General features: G+C 43.6%; 1 protein-coding gene and 1 long non-coding RNA gene across 3 annotated transcripts in view; both read left to right on the forward strand.

Annotated features, from left to right (window-relative positions):
• LOC142601713 (uncharacterized) overlaps positions 1–23,293 on the forward strand; it is a 446,015-nt gene that overhangs the window by 38,146 nt on the left and 384,576 nt on the right. The gene's annotated exons all lie outside the window — the stretch shown is intronic.
• UNC5C (unc-5 netrin receptor C) overlaps positions 261–23,293 on the forward strand; it is a 256,963-nt gene continuing 233,930 nt past the window's right edge. For both annotated transcript variants that reach the window (XM_075751579.1, XM_075751580.1), the window contains exon 1: positions 261–729. In XM_075751579.1, coding sequence (XP_075607694.1) covers positions 606–729 — 124 coding nt within the window. In that variant the 5' untranslated portion in view covers positions 261–605. The remainder of the gene's footprint in view (positions 730–23,293) is intronic.

Below are 23,293 nucleotides of genomic sequence, written 5' to 3' on the forward strand. Positions count from 1 at the left end.
ACGGGTGTAGCAGGGTCCGACCAGCGCGGCCCCGACTCCCGGGGCTTCTCCCAGCTGCCCGGGGTGGGCTGGGGAGTGTGAGTTTGTACGTGTGCACGTGTGCGCACTAGCATCTGCGTGCGAGTGTGCCCACGGGTGTGCGCGCAGGGGGCGCGGGCGGGGGAAGGCGAAAGGGGGCCGGTTCTGCAGCGGGTGGCTCCCAGCCTCCCCCGCCCCCTTTCCTCTGGGTCTGCTCCTCGCTCCGGCTCGCATTTTATCGCAGGCGGCCGGCGCAGCCCCCTCTCCCCAGCCCCGGCCCCGGCCCCCGCCCACCCCCGGGGTGGAGGCAGCCGCGCCGAGCCGCCCGCGGGAAGAAGGCAGCGCTGTGCCGGGCTCCGCGCCGCTCCGCGCCCCTCCGCGGGGCCATGCAGCGCCCCTGCCCCCCCGCTACGAGCGGTGCCCCTCGCCCCGTCGCCCCCCGCGCAGCCTGAGCGCCTCGCGGGGGCTCCGCGCCGCTCCGCGCCCCTCCGCGTCCCTCCGCGCCCGGCGGTGGGACGGGGCTGGCGGAGGCAGAGGCGGCACCGAAAAGCTCCGCGGCTCTGCGCGACTCCCCCGCAGCCCCGGCCATGGGGAAGGGGCTGGAAGGGACGGCGGCCCGCTGCGGGCTGGGACTGGGATACCTGCTGCAGACCGTGGTGCTCCCCGCCCTGGCCGTCCTGGGGGCCAGCCGCCCCGGCTCCGCGGCGCAAGGTAAGGCGGGGGATGGATGGAGGGGGACCGGGGCATCCTCCGGGTGCGGGCTGAAAATGCAAATCTATGCCGGGATTTTTTTTTTTTTTTTTCTTCTCTGTCTATGCGAAAGCAGCGCATTCCCCCGCATGCACGGCCCCCGCCGGGGTCCGGGGGCTCCGGTCGCCCCCGCCGGGTCGGGTCTGTCGTTGCTGAGCCTGGCCGGGACAGGCGTTTCCCTGCACTCCGTCCTCAAACGGGTCACCGAGGCCGGAGGGGGGCTTTGGGCTGAAGGAGCCCCGCCGGCAGCCCTCCGGCCGGCGGGGGAGCGGCGCCGGTGCGCCCCGGAGGGCTGGCAAGGTGCGTGGGAAAGGCAGGTGCGGGGCGGGTGTCCCTCTGCAGCGGCACCGCCGTGCCCTGGGGCTCTGCAGGCGATGGTCGTTCGTGAGCCCCTCGTTTCCCCACTGTACCCTGCTCTTCGTTCTTCGTGCCTAAAACATGATATACCCGAAGGGAGTTTACCCTCTTTCTGTGTTTATGCTTACTTCTTTTTCCTCTCCCTTGTCGGGCGTTCTGGAGTACATCTAGATCTGTTTCCCCTGTAGCCCGTGTATAAATTCCCCTTTCCGACTGAAAATGTCTTGCTTCTCAGTGCGTGTTTAGCAGTATCTTGAGAGCATCACAAAGAGCCCTGGCTCGGTGTGTCACCCGCCCGGCAGACAGCCACAGCAGGAGGCTTTTTCTGCTGCGAGCTGATGCCGGATAAACTTTCTCGGTGCTTTTCTTCTCTCTTGCTAGGAGTTAGACCTAAAGTGGAATTGTGTGGCTTTTGCTGGGAAATAGTTTTCTACAACCTCCTTAGCACTGGAGGGGGGGAGAGAGAGAGAGAGAGGTTGCTGCTGCATGTGGGCAAAGCTGCGCATGGTGAGGATGTACGAGTTCATTAAAGCACTCAGAAATCCTGGTTATATGGTTATCAAGAGAAAAGGAATTTTAGAAGCGGTTTTGTTGTTTGTGTGGGGTTGTTTTTTTTTCCCCACCATATATGTCATGAAGAAATAATAATATGCACCAAAGCTTTGATTTGGAGTTGTTAGCATAATGCAAGTGTGAGAACGCTTGGTTTTCCCCCCATCCTCTCTGTGGAGAGGCACTTGAGATGACTGCACGGATCTGACCCCGTGCTCTCACCCAGCCGTTACAAAGCACACTCCTCTATGGCCTTTCTGACAGGAGAGTTGTGCTGGTTGCTCTGACTCCCGGTGCCCCTGGTAGGCTTTCGGGAGCCGTAGGCTTGCTGCTGGTGGGCTGGATGCGCTGTACATCATGTCTGTACATGTAACGATGCTAATCCATTCCCACTGATACTCCATCCTCAGAGTCGTGTTCGCTTGCCCATACTAGGTGTTTATCTCACAGGAAGATCAGAAACCTGGTCATAAAAAGAGAGTAGCAGAGAACAAGAGTACAAAAATCCTTTATGCATCGTGTCATGTTTCTTCTGTGTCTTACGTACCATTGTTTCCTTTCGCTGATTGGTTTCATGTTTGAGATAGGACAGGTTTGATGTTATATATTTAAAGGTTTTAATAGTACCATGTGCACGCAGACCTATATGTCAGTGGGTATATATCAGTCTGTGTAGATGGGGGGTGTTGAAGGGGAAAGATCCTCTCAGATAGTTGGACCTGGAGCAGAAAGGAATCTGCCCGCTCTGTGTAATTCGCATGACAGATGGCCTGAGCGGGGAAGAGAGGACCCCCTGCGTTCGGCTGTTTCAGAGCGCGCGTCCCAGTGCCACAGGGCATAGCTCACGCTTTCCGATGGTTCCTCCTTTCCACACATACCCTCCATACCACAACGCTGTGGGACAGAAATGCCACGAGGGGAGAGGAGCCAGGGCCCCTGTGCCGCGAAGGTCAGCACGTGTGTGGGACCTGTCACAGGACACAGGAGTGCGCACCTACCCAGAAAGGGACGGAGAGCTCTTCAGCAATGCTCCCCGTTGTGTGGCGTGTCACAAACTTTCATAACAAAGTGGAAAATCCTGGGAATGCAGGCGGGATATAGTCATTCATCTTGGACTTGTTTTTCCATGTATGCTTTTATTTTTATTTCCCATTTGTTAGGACCAGGCACAGAATTTGGGTGCAGACCTGGTTTTGGCACCTTTCCCAGAGCTGAGGGATTTTCTGATTGGTGTTTGCCGTGGGGATCTTCATGTATGTGTATGTGGTGCTTCAGTCAGGCAATGAATCAACAGTTTAACTATGCCCTCTTCAGGAAGTTTTCTCATCATATAGTACCGGGCAAAGTTTTCCCTCTGTTTTATTTATACATTTCCAAAAATGCATGAACACTGAAATGATTCTTACCCAACCTCTTTTTCCAAATTCATCCTCCATTCAATCTGTGTCCTTTGAAATGGAAACACCCCTCTAATCTTTTTGGTTGCATTCCCTTGCGAGCAATAGAAATAGGACACGTGGAAGTTACGCTCCAAACTGGTCTCGGTCTTCTGATTTTTAGTGGGTCTGGAGCCAGCTGACTTGATTTTAATTGTGCAAAAAAATTCAGTATTCCTTTGTGATACCTTGGAAAGGAGAAAAAACTTAAAAGTGATGTCTTCATACAGCAAGCACATAGTTATGATTTAGAAAGGGGAGGAGGGGAAGGGAAAGAGAGCGCGTACATGTTTTTCCCAGTACTTGCTGCTAGTACTATTTCTTGTTTTGCTTCTCTTCTCCGTTCCCCAACCATCTTAATCTTTTGAAGGAGGCTAAGGAGGCCGTGAGCATTGCTGGGGCTTCTGCTTTCTGCTTTTCCATTGCCTTGTGGAAAATAAATTTATTAACTGAGTAGTTGGTGGACCAACCCCCACACTCCCTGGCGGAGAGATTCATATCACTGCATCTCAGCATCCTCCCGTGAGCTTCTCGGCAGAGCTAAATACACTTTTTGTTTTATTAGCATTGCTTATCTTCTTATCTGAAGCTGTCTAAGTATTTTTCTGCTGCTATCAGGAGAGAACAGGAAATGGCCACAATGATAGAGGCAGCCCTTAATTCTCAAAGTGGGGTGAATGGGGTCAGAGCGATTATCAAGCCAGAATCAACTCTGATCTGTTCGCTGCATTCATTATACCTCTATGATAAGCTACATCAGAATGAGAATTCAAACATCCCAAACTGAGAGAGAAAGAGCAACCACCCCTGGACCCAAGCCTTACCCCTGCCTGGTATTTCAGTGTCATCTCCTGTTAGAGCAACTTTTCCTTCAGCTTTTCAATCAGCAGAGAACAAGTTTCAGCAGTTGCGCTTTCCTACTTGGCCCCCTCTCATTTTTAGGCATTAAAAGCATCTGCAGCCCGCAAACTGTGGTCCCCACTTTTTTGAGGGGTGGGTGGGACAAGAGGGGGAGGGTCAGGCTATCTATCTGTAGTGACAAGCACGGTTCAGACAGCTTTATGGGCTAATAACGATGGCATAAGAGATGGATAGAAAAGTTAAAGGGACTGCATATTAATGAATTTTTGTTTCAGTTGATCCTTTACAGCAAAAGAGTCCATTTTTTTAATGCTTAACCCCTCAAACCTAATTAAATCAAAGTGATAATTTAAAAAGAAAACTGTAAAAGAGCCATATGTGCAGATATTTGTCTTGCCCCAGCATAGTCTGTATTAGCAACAGCAGCAGTTTGAAAATGCTTGGTGCGGAAAAAGTGAAATATAACATGTGAATGTACTAACCTTTTGGGGATGCACTTTTTTAATTAAATACTTAAATGCATCTCGTTGGAAAAAGGGGGGAAAAGGACTTAATTATCTTGCTGCATCAGTGGACAACTTGTATGTGATCATATGGATGTAATAGTAGTTGTATTAGTAAAGCAAGGGCCAAGTAGTATTTCATTGTGAATGGATAAACCCACTTGGAACATTAAATTGTTTTAATGCACTGTGCTCTGGCAGATTTCAGTGCTGTTGCAGAGTTTGGGCTGGATGTGGTAGCCCATACTGGCCCTGAGAAGTGTTTTAGTACTGCAGGAGGCTTCACCGAAAGCAAAGCAGCCAGCGCGTTTGCTTTGCTGACGAAGGTGCTATTTAGGCAGGATTGAAACAAAGTGGACAGATCTGTCCGTGGAGGAGGGATTCCTCCCCAGGAACACAGGAGCCGGAATCTGGGCTCCTCTTCCTCTGGCTTCGGTCTCTAGCAGCCAGTTGCAACAGTTATGAAAAAAAAAAAGTATATACATCAAATACAGCCCCCTTCTGATGGCTTTTCAGCATTACTGTCAGTGTCATTTATTCCTCTGTACAGTAAGAATGCCTGAGTGTATCTAAACATTTCCACAATTGTTGTGTGTATTTACACTTCATCATTTTACGTGGATGATTCATCACACCACTTTTTTTTTTCCTTTTTTTTTCTTTGGTAACGATCTCAAACCCTGATTATTCACTATATTTTGGGACTAGCTTTGTGTGTGACATCCAAAGTCAGAAACAGGAAACAGCATTCACCATATTAAAAAGATTTTCCTAATTTAATTTTCCAAATACAGTATGTCTGAAAACAGGAATACAACTCTGTGCCAAGGCCAGGCAAATCAGTTCCATAGCTGGTCTGCACAGCAAGAGAGGAGAAAATGTGGATTATATTTATTAGACATTTTCAAGTAAATATCTTGAGTTTTGTGCAAGTTGAAGAGTGGTGTTTTGAGGCACAGTCTGTCCGGTTCAGTTGAATAAGATGCAAAGCAACATCAGTTCTCATGGAAGGCCAGAGAAGCACGGCCTGACTAGGACAAATAATTGAGAATTTCCATACAGTATATGACCAGAGTTTTCTGTATATGTAAAATACTAAGGATGGCTGCACTTTGGAAAGTGAAACTACATTTATTTCGTGCTACCAGCTAAGTAATCTTGTTTGGAGTAACTCGTTCCATAGCGTATGGCTATGTTTGTTGCTTTCTGGTGTCTTTCTGGGTTTCAAATCATTGGACTTTTGAGGACTCAGTTCTGTTTACGTTTTTTGGAAAAAGGCACAGAAGTTGCTTTTGCAGCTTATCAGAAAAATATGTTTTAATTGGTGTTGCAGGGGGGAATTCCTAGGTAAACTGGCATTGCTCGAAGTAGAGGAGAGTTTGCTGCGATTTAGTCAGAGGATTCGACTCAATGTGTGTCTCAAATGTTCAGATCATTGGTTTGTCATTGAAAACACGTCACTGGAGGCTATCTTTGAAATAAAAGTTAATTTAATCGTGGGTGCTCTGCCTATGCAATATGTTTCATGTAACTATCTATATGTCACTACAGGAAAAAATGGCATTCCCTTTCCCATTCTCTCTTTCCTCCCTTTCGAGTGGGGAGAGGGTTGTGCTAGTTTGTGAAGTGCACATCTTGTTAGCCACCCAGTGGAGGTATTCAAGTTTAGCAGGCAGCGATCTTGGCATCCGTGCCAATAAAGCAGTAATTACATCGCCTGTCATTTTCATTAGCTATCTTTGCTTTCACATTCGACTTGGAGGTATAAAACAGTGCAAGCTTTCAAAGCGTAAGTCGAGGATTAAAAGCAAGGAGTAAGAGACGAGCAGCGGTTTTCCAGTTGGCTACAACCTCCGTCAACACAGCGGCAGAATAATGTTGTGCAGAGGCACAGTTCAGTGCTAACTGCTTCCAAGGACTGAAGGGGATGGTGGTGTTTTGAGTGATTTATTGAGTGTGCTCGGTAGAGTCCAATCTTGGGAGCAGGAGCCCCTGGAGCTTTCCATCATAACATTATCCGAGAGGCGATCTGAAGGAAATGGTATTAAGTCTTCTGGGAGGCAAACTGTATCCAAAGAAAGACTTAATTTGCATCATTTGTAAGCAAGCATCTGAAATTATGTTAAAAAGGAAATGGTTATGAAGAAGCTTATATCAAGCAAAAAGAGACAACAAAATTCCCCGTATTTTTGCATGTACGTTTTTTTCCCTGTGTTTAGTGGGATCATCTGCAGATAATGCTGACCCTAAACTTCAGCGGTGTGAGGGGAGAGGATTTATTTAGTATTGTCATTGTTTTTGTGATAGGTCTGCTCAAACATTTTTGCAGAGCATCGGTTGTGGTTTTTGTATTTAGATTCATCTTTCTCAAATAAAGACTTGGCATAAAACTGACTGTAAGCTGTGAGCGTGCAGGCTAGCTGGAGAAGGTAAAAGAAAGCCCCGAACTATAGTTGTGTTCCGGTCGCTTTCCTTGAGGCCGGCTCTGCTCGTACAAACGACGCACACAAGTAAGGCGCAGTGAGTCAGACCAGCGGGCAAGAGCTGCCAGAGGTTTTCCCAGCTTTCAGTAACCTCAGAGCTGCTAGTATACAGCTTTCCCCCTAGGTAGTCATCACTAGAAAAGCTTCCTGTTTGCTTGTATAACTCCATCCCAAATCACATATATGTTAAGCAGGAAACATGGGATTTCCTCCTAATTCATCAAACGCCGGGATCTGGGAAGTCCCTTTATAGCCTGGCACATTATTATCTAAAAGTTTGGGCTGGATAAGAAAAGCTTAATGCAAAAATAGTTTAACTTACAAATATCCTTTTTATCAACATGGAAAATTTCAGTGGAAACAAACAAAAAAAGAGTCCTTTTGTTTATTTGCTGGGGGGAGGTTGAAAAAAACCAAGAAACCTTAATCAAAACCAGAAAAGATTGAGTTATTTTAGTGAAAAGGTCAATAAAGCTCCAAATATTTACCTCACTGGCCACACTCTTTCTACTTACACTCTCTGAAAATCTGTTAGGTGTTCAGTGAAAATGAGAAAGATAAAAGTTGTAAAGTCTTCTGACAATTAGAGTTTTCATTTCCATTTTTCTATACTTTTCAAGCAGCCTAGTGAAAAACCTCACTATTAAACTTGACGTGCAGTCCTGGTTAAGCACCGGTTAAGGCATATATTTACAGCACTTTCTAGGTCTCGTTCTTTTTTTTTTTTTTTTTTTTAAAATCACATTGATTCGACTGTGATGTAGATTGAGATAGAGACCCAGATTCTCAGTGGTGCCAAACGTGACCTTAATGCTGCCAGGGAAGGGCAGGCAATGCTGGATTTAGGTGAGTACCTTTGCTATTCCCCAAATACAAGCCGCGCTGCTCTAGCTTGCATGATTGTGCAGTAACCCATCAAGGCAGGGATGTCCCCATGGTCACTATTTGATGCTGCAGCGCATCAGCGCCTCCTCAAATTTTCACTTTCCTTCGTTGTGAGTCACACACAGGCAGGGCAGGAAGAGGCAGCCAAAAAGCTGTGCATGCTCCATATCTGTTGGTGACACCTCCCATGGGGGCCGTCTGCAGTTGTGTCTTTAGCATAGCTTTGCTACATATTTGTGTTGCAGGAGACAATGGGAGGTTCTTATTTGTCACATTGCATTAGCTATTTAATCTTTAATCCATCTTGCTGGGTTGGGATGACAGCTATATTTATCGCTGTTTGGTGGAGAGATGTAAGGGGAGTTGCCTAAGGGTGCAGAGCAAATGTGTAAGGAAGTTAAAATGCAAACTCAAGGCTTCTGAGTGCCCAAGATTCTGGTGCTCCAGTCCATCCTCCTCCTTACCTGACAATCCCAAAGATGGGTACTGCAGAGGGAATGCTACATTGAAGACTCTCAGGTGCCTTCAATGTCAAATTTGTTGGGTCTCACCAGTGGTTTCTTTTTCTCATCTGCTGGTATCTAGGAATACATATAAAAGACAAAGGGGAAACCCATATGCTGTTGCTCAGAAACAGGGATGCTTCTCAGAAGCTCTGACTTTATGGTGGCAGGCAGTTTGGGAGGATTTGCTTTGCCCAGTGAAACTCACAGCGTTATCCCAAATTTGGAAGGAGCAAGAGCGGATCCAGCGGATGACTGCAGCGCTGTTGTAAATGGAATAAGGATCACTGCTTTGGGTTGCTTTGTTTCATTTGGGTTTAATCTGCAATTCAGGACTATCTTATTCAACTGTACTTCATTCATCTGAATGAACGACTTACGCTCCAAATGACCCTGTTGCCTTACGAGTCATAAAAGCTATGAGGTTGCCTAGGCAATTAAATCAGTATCTTTTTTTCTCTTGTTGAGGTAACATTATCGACGGTAATGCTAAGGAGCTTGGGTAGGGTTTACTGGCCTGGCAACAGCTGAGCATTTTCTTGTTAGGTAGCTCCTGCCAATCCCTTTTTAGTTATTTTCAAGAAGTAAAGTAGCTTTATTTCTTAGTCTCATATTGAGTGAGAGGTTGAAATGTTAAGCTCTGTGGATTAACGGTGTATCCTTTGAGAAAAAGGAAAGCTTGCGTTTTTCTTGGTCCCCTGAGTGCTGGATGCGATTGTTTGAGAAATCTTGAATTTCATCAGCTAGATACAAGGAACGGTGCAAGTAAGCCTTGAATGATCTGTCAAAAGAGGTTGACTCTATTGCAGCCGTTTTGGAAACTTGATTGAACTGATAGTTGTTCCCCAGGCGTTTCTTTACTTGAATTTAGTGCGTTTCATGTCAGGCAGTGAAAAGTGATCACCACAGGTTTATTAGTAATTCAGAGCTTCTTGGAGAGCTATATTCCAACCGTAAATTTGCTAAAATAATGTCTGGAACATGAATTGCTGCACTCTTATGATATGGTGTATTTATTTATTGTTTAAATACATCGCTTGTCTTATCCAGTCCCAACATATGTGTTTATACTGGAAAGTTTACATAGTGAGCAGAAATAATAATACAGTCTCACTGAATGAGGTTAATTGCAGTTCAGTCATACCGAAATCGAGGAATAAGAAGTGGGACAGAATAGCAAGTGAGACTAATTCTGTTCTCATGTGCATTGGATTTACCTACACTGACTGTAGCGCAGGTAATTACCAGGAGTAATTCAGAGTACAGGCATGCACACTGCCTTAGTCTGAATTAATTTTCTCTTTCATTAATATATCTCCTAGTTTTGCCAGTTGCTCACAGAGTCAGCACAGATGTTTTCCTCTGACCTTGCCCTTCAATAGCAACAACTTCATGTGTCCGCCTGGTTACTCTGCAGCTCTACGCGTGTAAAAGATGAGTGGCCATGAGTAGCAGTGAATAGCTGGGGCTGACAGGGTAACAGTGAAGTGTCCAGAGTGAAACGTCAGGTTGTCTGTAGTCAGATGAGATTGTAGAGAAACCTCTGCTGCTTGAGCCTTTCTTTTAGGATTATGACAAAACTCAGTGACCTTTTCAACTAGGGGGAGATAAAGTTTCCCCTGTTAAACTCAGTCACTTCAGATCTGAAAATCAGAGTTGATTGTGGAAACTAGGCCTGTCTGGTTAAGGAATGGGGCTGTAATTAAACGGTGAAGACCGTGTCCTTGTACCGGTGTTGTTCACTGAAAATCTTGCAGAATTGTCTCATGAAATACTAGCGTTCCTTGCTCTAAGCTTTTTGGCCCCAAAGCTGCACTAGTTTTTGGCAAGTCATCATCCCCATTACAAATTCCTTTCATGCAGACATTGCAAACGTAGCGTTAGGGAGTTCCTTTCTGCTTCCTCACCGGTTTCTGAAGGTGAGAGTAACTTTTTTGGTCTCTTGCTCAAATGAAATGCAGCGATCTTCCTACGCGGCAGATCTCTGCTGGCAAGAATGTGAGTGCTGGTTTTCCTTCTCTTCCTCTTTCTTTTTTTTTACCTTCCAGGTAAAATAGCTGTGCTGTAGCCAATAGGAATTTCCTAATTTCTTGTGCCTAAGTAACTGGGAAGTTTTTAGCTAGAAAGTTCAGTACTGGGACCTGTAAGTTTCCTATCAGTTTCCTTTTGGGTTTTTAAATCCCTAGTGCTTACCCCAAGGATAGACTTACACTATACAAGGCCAGGTTATAACCACCAACAAATATAGCTCCGTTAATTCCAAAGCCAGCACACATCAGAAGCTTTTCTGGTTTTGTGTTAAAAATACGGTGACACAGTAAAATGAGACCTAGGATGGACAGACCTTGATCTCACCTTTTTTGCTGGGTTATATTTTTAAGCTCAATAATTTGAATAACTTTGAGGCTTTCCGTTTCCCTTACCTGTGCCGATGTGGCTCTTTCCTGTAGAGAGATTAAACCAGTGTCTCACTTGAAAACACGTTGGCGAGATTTTTTCCAGGTAGATGTTTTTTTCTCTTGGGTTTTGTCACGTTATTTCAGATAAGAACATTGACAGCCAAATGTCACCAACTATAGGCAGATATCCACATAAATATCTATTACACATAAATGCATGGCAATTTCCTGCCTCAGCAATCAGTCGTTTTTGAACTGAAGACCTCTACTACTAAAAGCATGGGCTTTGGAGGCTTGAGTTAGACGTGCAACCTGGTAGCTGGTAACAAAAGCGGTTATTACACTGGTTTAGTCAGTAGAATGAGAAGAGCTGTATGCCTTTCACAAGCACTGGAAAAGGCAAAATTGTTCAGCTCCTGGTAGTTTTTGTCCTTTGCTTGTCCTGCACTATTTCTGTATGGATTTTTTTCTTTTTTTTTCTTTTCTTCCTAATGTTATCTATTAATTCTTTGTAGTAAACGTAGCTATTAGATAAAACATTCCAAATGTTTTTCTTTAAAAGTCCTGATTTACTTACTTGCTTTATAAACATTTCTATCATTTTGTAGTCTTGAGAGGAAAGTCTTAAATTTGCATTTATAAGAAACATTTGCAAAGACAACTGAATTAAAATGACAAAGTGACATTGCGTGGACTATTCATCTGCTATGTTTTACTGATGAGCTTATTTTATGAGTACTTGGTTTCATTGCAAAGATCCTTTCTCTTAGGGAGATCAATTGATGGCAGTAGCTCGATCAAATTTTGCTTTCTGTCCGATTAGTTTCACTGGATTGCTTGGGATTTACTCACCGGAGCAAGACAAGGAAAATTCATTCTTTAAAGTTTTATATCCACTAGTACCAATGCAGAACACATATTTCACTCGTGGAGGCTGGGCTGAGGTTAAGTTGGTTTTAAAGATAACAGTAGATTCCTGCGTCCTTGCATTTGTTTTGTATTTGGTGACAGTCACTAAATCAGAGGAAGGAATGTTCAAACAACACACTTGAGGAAAAGTGATTTTTATAGAAAGGGCCCATTCCTGCTAATAGCCAGTAACTGCACATAACCCCACTGACATTAAAAGTCCATTAGCTAAGCCCAGTTTAAACAGCAGCTGATGCTATGTCAGCTAAATGTGCATTGGAATTTTTCATGTAACACAGCAATAGCACTTCGGTAATTTTTCTAAAACTATGTACATTAAGGAAAGCAAATGTCATCTGATAGTAGTAAGATGAAGAGTTCGCATTAAAATAGGGAGAATTGTAATCAAACTGAAGTTACCATCTGGTTGCATTAACAAAACCCAAAAATGGTTACAAGAAAAGCAGAGTGTGTCAGATTTCTGAATTAAAGCTAGATTAACAAATCCAGTGTACAGGCTTCTGTAACACAGGATAAGCACGGAGCTGCTTATCTGCTTGGTTCTTTATTGTTAAATATATTATGAGAAAAGTTTCTACTGAAGTCAGTAAGATGCTTTGTCATGTGGAGCCCTAGGTTTCCATGGCAGGGGGCGGGGGGGGAAGGTTATTTGCTGGCTGTTTAGGAAATATATCTCATTACAGCAGTGTGAACACATTTAAACTTGTCAAGAGAGTGTTTGTATGCCTGTAGCCTTAAATTCTAGTCAACCATTGGTGCAGCAAATAGCATCTACCCATCTCAGTGTATCAAAAAGAGTTGAGAAGTATGGTGAAGAAGTGGTGCATGCTTGGTAAAGAGAAGCATGACAGGTGATGAACTTGTTATTCATCTTCAAAAGCAACCAGCAGACTGAGGTCCTAGTACTGTGGTCTTGGGACCAACTGAAGCACAGTTTGGCACCCGGTTTGGCAACCGGTCTAATTCTGAGAAGTCACTTTGAAGTCTGCTTTGAAAATAGATCTTGTGCTATAAAGCCATTGTGGAGACAGGCGAAGGGCCACTCGGTAAGTTAATGTGGGAGCGGAAACAGAGGGGTAATTAGTCGCTTACTGACGTGCTCCCAAGTATGGTGAAGTATTACTGTAACCTCCTCCGCCTCCTCTTTGCTATTATTGGTCCATTAGTGAAACCTTGTACGAGTACTGACAGGAGTAGAGCTTAAATGCCTGATGTGGGTAGATATACCCGTTGAAAAAGGCCTGCGAACGCATCTGGAGGGCTCACTTAATCTCTTAACAAAGTGTGTTAGTAGTGCAAAACCCTGAAATGTGTCATGAGGCTGAACTTGAATTTTTTTTTTTTGACTTCCCAAGCTGGAGGAGTTGCCATCAGTAGCGTGCCCAGAGCTGATCGTGTATTTGCGAACCACAGGGTTTAAGGAGAGTAATTTAATTGCATTTTTTTCCCCCTTCTGGAACATAACATGTAAACATATTACTGAACTAAAGTCTGGTTTTAATTACAAGCAGTAACTTTTTCATGTTGACAGATTTTCACATGGAAAGCTTTATTGAAAATGAGAGGAGACCTTTTTGCCATCATTAATTCTTGCTGCTTGGTGCTTTTATCAAGTACAGTAAAATACAGTTTGTAATTAATTCCAAGCTTATATGGACATGTTTAATATAATTACCAAACAAAATCCTGTTTACTAACATATTGCTTGTGAAACCAGTCTGAATAATCTGGTCTCTAGCACACATAAATCAGGCAGTAATAACAGCTGTAAATATTTCACAATATACTTGGAATGCTTTGATTTTAATACTGAATCTACTTTTGGGTTTTAAGGATAAAACATAGGTCAAAAGTGACTTTTCCCATATGTTCTTTCCTAATCTCTTGCACTACTTTGCCTGAAAGTTATTAAAAAAAAAAATCATTATTGTATTAGATTATAAAAAAGCAAATATATACGCATTCATGAGCTGGGAGAATTATGTAATTGAATTATGCTGGAGCTAACAAAATGATGCCATTCACATTGGCGCCGGACAATCGCTCTAATACAGCCGTGAATATTTTTCATTGGAAAAGGCATTGTAGTGCCAATACTCTTTGTCTTTCTCAAAGTTTTACTATTTTTATCTGTCTGGATGTCCATATATTGTATGTGAAGCCTGAAACACGTGCATGAAACTGTTAGAAGCAGCTGGTTGTGCAGCTAGTTCAGGTGCCCAAAGGCCTGTGAAAACCAAAGGCTGACCAGAAGCCACATTTTTAGTGGAGTCCTTGGGGACCTACGAGCCTGTGTTATGTACTGGGCCCCTTCTTTCTGGGAAGGCTTTGAGCCGCTATTTAAATAGAAAGAGGAAAAGGAGACCGATAGTCTGTCTACTGCAGAATATTTGAGGTTGCATGAGGCTACTAAACCGTCCTTGTGAGTGAGGATTGTGCGTGTAGATTGTCCAGTTCAGCGGAAGGCATTGAAATTTCAGGAAAAGATTTATAATCATCCCTCAAGTCATTTTCCTCTGCCCCAAACAAAGACCTTGAAAAACAGTTGTGTAAAACAGAACATTTTGCAATTTTTGTTTACTTGGGAATGTTCTTTAACCTCTAAAATAAGAACTAAAGTAACCAAAGTTACAAAGACAAATTTGAAGAGTGTTCACTTTGTGGATTTTTTTACCCTTATTCTGCCGTTGGATTCCATCACTGAAGTTGACATAAATTTTCAAATGTTTTGGCCATTGCATGCTCTGAAGAAATTATTAGTCTCCAAAACTGCCAGGCTCCTTCACAGATGCTGTCTCCTCTGAGCCTCTCAAGCATAGGACCCCACCCCTCAAAATAAAAGGCACAACTAAAAATTGTTTTCAAGTAGGTCATAACATTGGGAAATGTTGTAGGAGAAGATTTTTGGGGTTGGTCTTTTGTTTTTTGTTGTTTGTTTTTTTTTTTTTTTTTCCTGGAGGGAATGAACAAAGCCTGCAGATGCGTTCAGGTCCCCGAGGTGCGTGTCTGTCCAAAGGGAGCCCCTGGGTGCAGATGGAAGGAAACTGCAGGATGTCTCTGCTGCTCCCCTGCAGTGGGTGCAGGTGCCCAGGCAATGGCAGGAGCTCTGCAGGGGTGGCCCCTGTGAGGAGGAGAAGGATGAGGAGGTGCTCCAGGTTGTAGAGCTGAGATCCCCCGGCAGCCTCTGAAGAGCCCAGGCTGGAGCAGGTTTATCCTGAGGGACTGCAACCCATTGGAAGGACCCACATGGGAGCAGGGGAAAAGCAGTTTAATTGGCTCAGCAAATTTTTTTTTGTAGGAGGCTGATGAAGATCTGTGGCATAACTGGCACACTAAGCTGCCACTAATATCTTCTGCAGTTGGTTAAGGACAATGAATGATTGCATATGGTCATTTATGCAAGCAAAACTTTTGGGATGTTATGGTTGTGTCTCAGTGATATGCCTGACTTTTACCATGACATGATTTTCCCAAAGTTTCTGCTGTTATAATGTCTAGGCATTTTGGAATTCAGTGGGCTTACACAAATGCATTTCTGACTCCCAAGTTATGAAAAGGGCTCTTACTTGGTAAAATGTAAGGACTTTCCAGTGTATTTGTTTCTTTTTCTGTTTCTCCTCTACGTACATCAAAAGAAAGTAAGTCTGGTTGCTCTTGTTGAAGTTCCTTGCTTTGAGCCATGGACTTCAGCACTTTCATGGAAGTACATTAGTGGGCAATTGTATTTGCCATGTGGTCTGTAATGTCAAAATTAATCTTGAAACACTCTTGATTACTTTTTGTCAGCTCTGAAGTTTAGTTTTTTCAAGCAAAGTAACTCTTACTTACAGTGCAAGGTAAAAACTGTTGTATTGCTTGTTTTGTGAAAATAAATACGCATACTGGCCTATTTATTATCACTTGTGCATATTAGAAAATAAATGTACCAGAGCAGGATTTGTTAAGGCAGTCCTTAAAAAAAAAAAAAAAAGTCTTTAATGATCAGATTTCATCTACCTTTACCTTGCTTTAGATGATCAGTATTTTAAGATACATCAATATATTTTGATCAGTGTAATAACATGTGGCGCTGTCATCTTGTGATCAGTATCAAGTGTCCCTATCAACATCTTATGGGCACCTAGGAATACATAGCTATGATTTGCAAAGGTGTGACTGTAAAATATGTAGCGGGTGGTGGCTCTAAGGAGATTACAGCAGTTCCTGAACGCCGTACTTTGGGACTTCAACTTTCTAAAATCAGTTCTTAGTTTTCTGTAGTATGAGAACTTGCATTGTAGTAGTATGAGAACTTGCATTGAGTCATTGCTTGAGAACATTGCAGTACGTGAACAATATTAAATTGCTTCGTTATGTGTATGTGCAGGCTGCATCCAGACACTGTCATTGGGAAGTTATTAGTATATATAATTACCTAACCACAAGGAATTTCTGGACTGAAATAGCTTATGTAAGCCTACATGTTTCCTTCCCACAAGCCCAGCTTAAAGGCTCATGCAAGTCTTTTGCCAAGGAAATACCTTACTGACCACGAAATATTATTTGGGAAGATGCACTTACCTGCAAGGGTGAAGAGCCTACCTGGCAATAGCCCTAGCTTCACAATTCAGTTGTTCTGACTTGTGCTCTGGGTTGTTTATCAGATGCTGTATTGTTTAATATTATGTGATTTGACCTTTAGATTTCAACCACTATCTAATTGGCAGCATGAGTCTTCCTACAGGAGCAAAAATTATTAACAAGAATTTGTGCAATACCAAGTTTTCATGGCTTGAGGGCCACCAGGTATGACTTGTGTGTGTGAAAATCAAGTAGTTGCAGCAGCGTAGGTCTGGAATTCGAGAAGGCCAAAGGTGTTTTGATTAGCGAGGAAATGGATACCAGCTGGTGTATTTATGCTTATAAATATATATAACTCTATTTAGGTGCACAGGTAAATTGTGTATGCCACTTAGCCCCATCTGTTCCTAATAAATTTCAGCCCACAGGCTCTAGGTTTTGAAACCGGATTATGCTCAGATAGGTGAACTTTCTAAGTAGAAGAGCCATCCTTCACAAGATGTGTTTGCAGCTGAGCCTCTCATTTTGTGTAAACCACCACAGGTTCCCTGGGTTCACTGCGTGCTGCAGTTTTCCACCAGCTGAGGGTTGTTAACAGCTACGATTTCTGTAAGACTGTATTCATGGTGGAGAGATTTCTATCTCCTCTGTTTGGACAGAAAAAATTTCCATGACTCTAAGAATGCTTTTAAAAAACTGGAAAAAAAGGAACAGACACTGCAAAGTACATCAGAGCGATCCTGGTGTTAACAAAGAGATTCTTCGCTGATAAAACGAGGAGGAAAATGTTTGTATCTTTACAAGATCTTGTCCCGCTTAGAGAGCCTGAAGAAAATGTAGGCATCTAGAACGGCAATTACTGGGTAAAATGCTGTTTTATGACTACAAGTTGGTTTGGGCTTTTTATTGTTTTTAAAAAGAACATTTTCCTTGGAAGTTTTTTGCAGCCACCCACCACCCCACCGATGCAAAGCCTCTGCAAAGGCTTAGTAATTAAACTGAAAAAGCTGGATGTTCACATTGCCCTCGCTCTCTGCAGCTATTTGTTCTCAGAACATCACCCGACTTCTGATCAAAACCTGAGATGAACTTTTCTCAGCAGGTCTCTGTACCATCGAGGCTGTCTTTCTAGCTACAGCAATGAGCGGTCACTTTTGATTGCCTTAGAGGGTATTTACAAAAACAAAAATAAAACTTGATTTTCCTCATTGTCTTCTCTCAGGCAATGGAAAATTAAAATATACAAAAATTGACCTGTTAGGATTGGTGTTTTCAAATATTAATTAGTAACAGTGGAAAAAATACATTTCTTTGGAGAATTAAGAGTTTTGAGTATACTACAGTATTTATTTTTATTTCCCTGGGTGGCAAGACAAATACTGCACTCTATAAAGAAGTTAAAGCATCCTCTTTCCCCCAAAATACATGTTTATAAACACAAGGTATAGACTAAACATTCTTTTCTCTTGCATGAAAACTTAGGATGGGAACAAACTTATCTGTGGGATTTGAGGCTGGAGAAAGGCAGTGTTTTGATCCTCCGGCTAAATAACAAATATGTTTTGGGGAGTAGAGTAGTATGTATTTACTAGTCACTTGCGTCTGTCTTGTGGTTTCCAAATGCACGCAGGCAGTCTGTTTAAAGGTTACCAAAACATGCTGGGCATGATGCTACTTGAGGCACGAAAGGGAAGATGGTGATAAAGAAACTGCTGCATTTTGTTGGAACGCCAGCACGCACGAAGCGGACTGGTCCTACCTAATGACCGCGAGGGACCATGTGGTTGTCTCTCACTGCTACTTGTTTCTTGTCGAGCGGACTGAATGTCGCCCTGACATAAAACGGGAAAGCGGTTAGGAGGCAGGCCAGGAATTACCAGCAGCAGGTGCCCATACAGAAATGCTGGAGGAATGTTTAAGAGGCAAATGCTGCTTTGGGAAAGACCTTGGGATCCTCGCTTCAGGCCGGAAGATGATTCGAGATGAGCTGAGGCAAGCATGGATCAGGCCCTTGGTGCTGCCAGGGCAGAATCGTGTGTGCCAGTGACTCTCCTGTTGAGGTGCTGAGATAGGTGTCGTTTTGGTGTGCTTGCTGGGTACGCTAAGCTGTAAATTACATAAAAGGAACCAGCAAAGTCAATTTAAACATCATGGGGTTTCATACCCATAGAAAAACGTCAAAGGAAAATTTGAAGCATAAATGGGAGTAAAGGCACAGTTCTGTGAAAATCCTTTCTCTCGTGAGCAGTCCTATTAACCTTTGAAGTGTGACGACACTTCTGCAAGCGTCCGTGTTTCGATGTGTGACTAATCCCATGCCTCTAATACACAGCTTTGTAAGGTTGTGGCCTAAAATGAATAGTCCCACCAAAGTTTCCCAATAAGATCAAGAACAGTCCCTTAGGAAGGAGTTCAGAGCAGGAACATAACTTCTCTGAACAATTCTTAATCTGAACTCCCCGTTGCAGGAGCTCTCATCAGAGAAGTTTTGATGATATCTATTGATTACATTTCTTTTTTTCGTATCTTAAAAAGTAAATCGAAAGGTCATTTTTTATATCAGCGTGCAAGGAGCTTTATTGATTCTCTTTTATGAGGCATTAATGAAATCTATAGAAGCCTAACAAGATTGTATAGTTAACCTTGGCAAGATTGTCTGTTCTTTTTACATGTGCAGAAAAGGGAAAATACAGTGTTCCATTTTGGCGGTTTAAATTATGTGGGAGCGAGTGAATTTCACAGAATCAAATACCTCAGCACAGAAAGAGAGCATGATGTATGTATACTACCCCATTAACTCCAAAATGTGCTTAGCAGAGATTTTTTGGGAATACTTTGTTTTCCTGCCTAATAGTACCACATATTTATCACTATGAAAACAAGCGGGGAAGTCAATCACTCATTATGCATGCCAGAAATGCCTTCCACACTCACAATGGTGGTATGTCAAGAGTTTGTCCCACTTTAAAAGAACAGGCAAGATTTACTCTGGAAATGTACCAAAATGGACCAATCTTTCTCAAAAATATAAAGCTGGGATCAATTTTGCAAAGTTAAAATAAACAGTAGTCACACTTGACCCAGTATGTTATGCTAACAGAGGAAGAAATGTAAAAAGCTGGGGGTATCTATGGATTTGGCTTGGTAGAACATTAAACATGATACATCAGATTAAAAAATTATCCACTGACTTAAAAACTATTCATAATAAAATCTGTGAAGAATTTTCAGTGTATTATTTCATTCCACATTATTTTCTTAAACATATTTTCTTTTTATACCACTTAAATTAATGAAGGCCATCTTGGCTATGAAGTACAAAGCTAATGCCCCCTGAGAAAGGATGCCTTTGCATAGTGAAAGCTCACATCACGCTCATCAGAAGCTCAGAAGCCTTTGAGTGAATGTTGCGCATTTTTATTTGCAGTAGGAAAAACATATCGGAGAGAGGCAAGTATAATTATCTCCATTTTTAGATGGAAACCAGAGGAGCAGGAGGCAGCACTGGGGAGTGAGCAGACACTGGAATTCCCTTCTGGTGGGCTCACAGAAAACATGGAAGTAATTTGTGGTATGAAAATGGCTGGTGTTGCTTGTTTCCATCAAAAGGCCATGGAGAATGTAGGAAGCGGGCGCTGGGTTTTTACACCACAGTCTGATTTATTACCAGCCTAACTGCTGCTGGCCCACCTTGCCTTTGCTGCTTGTCCTCATCGGGTGGTCAGCAAGCTGCTGGTACAGCCAAAATTAGGACTGGGGCTCCTAATCCTGGTTTTTGGCTCCACAGAGCTGTGGTGAGAACAGTGTCTGGTGGCAAAAGCCAGGCTGGAGGAGCGCTGTCCCGCAGAGCGGTTGGTCCTGCTTTGTCGGTGCCTCTGAGGACCGGCCCTCCCTGGTTTGCTCCATGCCACGTGCTTTGCTCCAGCCACCTCTCCTAAGTGCGCGAGTTTGTGTGACTCTTATGACACCACTCACGTGGCTTTTCTGTTACTCACTGCTCTCGTAAAAGCCTCCCAGTCTGGTAGCGGGTCAAGATTTTGCCTGTGCCCAGAGGGTGAATGGCTTTGCTTCCCGTTCTGGAGCTCCAGTCTCCTTCAGAGCACTACAAAATCAGGCTGTAAAGAGATACATCCCAAAACACAGAAGTGGCCTTTAGCTTGGCTCTTGCACTTTTATTAGCTGTCATGAATCTGGGGGCTAGCTGTTGCTGCATTTCTCAGCTTTAAACAGATACAAGACAATTCTCCTTTTTGTAATTTTAAGTCGTATTACATACTCTGTTGCTGGTTTGGATTTGAGTAATGACTGCTCAGGCCCTGGTGTTTATGAAATGATGGAGGACAGAGATCTTCAGTACTTTAGGCTCTCTTTATCTCCTCCTTTGGAAGATGTATCTAGAAAATCCATCGCTTGGGTCTCCCTGGGTGGGAGCACCCTCAGAAACCAGCTGGAGTAGCTTTCTGAGAAACTGTAAGAAAACTGCAGGATTACCTGAACAATATCTCTAAAATGCATTGCAGGATGTAAGTGAATCAGAGAGACAGGCAGGGATATTACCTTTTGTTTTCGTGTATAAGTAAAACAAAGAACAAGGGTTTACTTATTTTCCTTTTGATTGAATGTTTTGGTTAGACTTCCTTGTACTTCTGAGATGTCAATACATCAGTAGATTTATATATTTGAAAGTTAAAGACATTTTGATGGCTGCTAATATTTACTTTCTACTTCAGCTAAGCTACTGAATTCTTTTATTTACTGATCAAACGAGCATTTACGGTTAAAGGATGCCACGAAGTATTTGGACCCTGGCACTCTAGCAATAATATAAGGACTAAGCACAATTGCATACACTATCTCCAGGTACATTTCCAGGCAGTACATTTCCAAGAAGGCAGATGCTCCCAGTTTTAACAGAAAACACTGAAAAAAAGACTGAGAGAGATAACTGGATAGACAGAGAGACAAAAAGACGAATGGGTGGATGCAAAGCTGAAGAGAGAGAGTTGGGATTAATCAATTCTTTGCAAATGTGGTACATGCTCCAGAAATAGCAACTTTTTCTTCCTGGGAGCGTGCTTGAGAGCAAGCGTGCAGTAAGCAGTGGCATTGGTGGCCAGGCTGGAGGACAAGAGACGGTGCTGAGCTGTCTAAAAATGCTCTGCACAGTCCGGCTGATAATAGAAATGAGTGCAAACACCGCTGGTTTTAGCTGTCGGTACCTGGCAGCACCAGGCAAAGGTAGGAGTACGTAGCAGTCGGAGAAGGCACGTTTGCAGCCCTGGCGACTCGGCTTTCCCTGTCCCTGACCTGTGCACGCCAGCCTCTGCATGCTCGCAGGTGAGCACAGCTGCCAAACATCTGTGCCCGGTGCTGATGATGTGTCTACCAGAAAAATAAAAGCTGTTACAAGGCCTTTGCCACAGATGTTGCTGCCTAGCCTTCTGCCTGGTTTCTGCAGATTGTCAAGGTGACTGATTGATGATGTGGAAAGGGGGTAATGTAATTCGAAGGGGAAAAACAGCTACTGACCCAGGGGTGCTTCTCTTAAAGCAATTTCTGGGATTTCTCCAGCAGGCATTGGGCTTCAACCATCCCATGGTAGAGTTGGGCAAAATCATTAACCATTTCCAAAAGCCTTGGCCCTGCTTTCTGGATGGGCTGCACCTTACCCCTGGCTTCACAGGGTCCTCCTACCTAGCACTTCCCATCAGTCTGGGAAGCCGTTAACAGTCACAATTACTTGGCATTTATTGCTTCGTGGAAGTTAAGAAGTGATGACCCGTGTTACATGGATGTCTGGTTTTATTTTTCCTTTGATACTGAGGGCTTCTCTGGACAGGGTGGAGCTGGTGACCTCTCCAGGCTGAATGAGATATATAACAAAGATATTCTCAAATATCTACCTTTGGGTCCAAATGGGTGTTAGAATCCCAGAAATGGTGATTTCCTGCACAGAAGTGTCCCCAGGGTACAGCGGTACTGATACCAAATATGCTTTAAGAGGCAAACCACATTCCCCCTAAGTTCAGAAGCAGGGGTTAAAGCCTTGGTAGATATGTCCTAAGCACTTGCACTCATTTGACTGGTCTCAGAAGGAAAATGGACACCCCACAACTACAGCCAAGAAGGCAACGTATTTTGGACAAGTGGCCAAAAAACCCCCTTGCTTTTTGAAAGTGTGGAACAAGAGTTCAAGCTTCATACAGACCATTATTAGCTACAAAATAGGACTCTGTTGCAGTAGCCTTTAAAGTATCCCTGGCTTTCTGGCTGTGATTAATCCTCCGCATGTTTCACTCAAAAGCATCCCTACCCATGCATGAACTCCATCATTCCCCTCCCTTCCTCTGCGTGGCATTTTGCAGGCTTCGTGTACCAACTTGTGCGTTACTCGCAGCCTCCAGGACACCCGATGAGCAAATCCCGAGGGAGCTGCCCCAGGTGCTTGGGACTGGCACTGCTGTAGCAGGTAGCGCTTCGTGCCTTTACTCTAAGAAGCTGCATGATGTGCTTGTGTGAGGCCAGCTGAGCCCCGCACCTTCTACAGAAGGTCACGCAAACCAAAAATCCCTGCTCTGCGGCAAAGGCAGAACTCACTTGGTGAGGTGCACAACTTTGCTGTTCAGACGCGGAGTGTTAGTTCTCGGTGGCACTGTAAAGTGATATATGTTCTTGTGATTCGCAGGGATAGCCTGTGCTAGACGCTTCTGAAACTGGAGAAACAGGACTTGCTTTTGGCCAAGATACAGTGGGGTTATTGGCACGTGGCGTTATTTCTGCTGTTCGTGTGCAAACACCTAGGCAGGGGTTTTCCGTTGAAGTTCATCCTCTAGTCTTCACTGAACATAGAGTTAAAAAATTAGTGAGGCCAAGTATCTCAAAACAGCTTTCATGGCTTTTTTGGTGGCTACTTAGTTTTTGGTGTTTGTTTTACCTGGCACAGGAAGATTTGTGTTCCTTCCTTTTTTTTTTTAACCTTTATTCTAAATCAGGACGCTATATAACCTATGGATATTAGATTATTTCTCCCAAGTGCTGTAGTAAGTACTGCACAAA

Source organism: Balearica regulorum, chromosome 4, assembly GCF_011004875.1.
Source record: "Balearica regulorum gibbericeps isolate bBalReg1 chromosome 4, bBalReg1.pri, whole genome shotgun sequence".
Taxonomy (NCBI): domain Eukaryota; kingdom Metazoa; phylum Chordata; class Aves; order Gruiformes; family Gruidae; genus Balearica; species Balearica regulorum.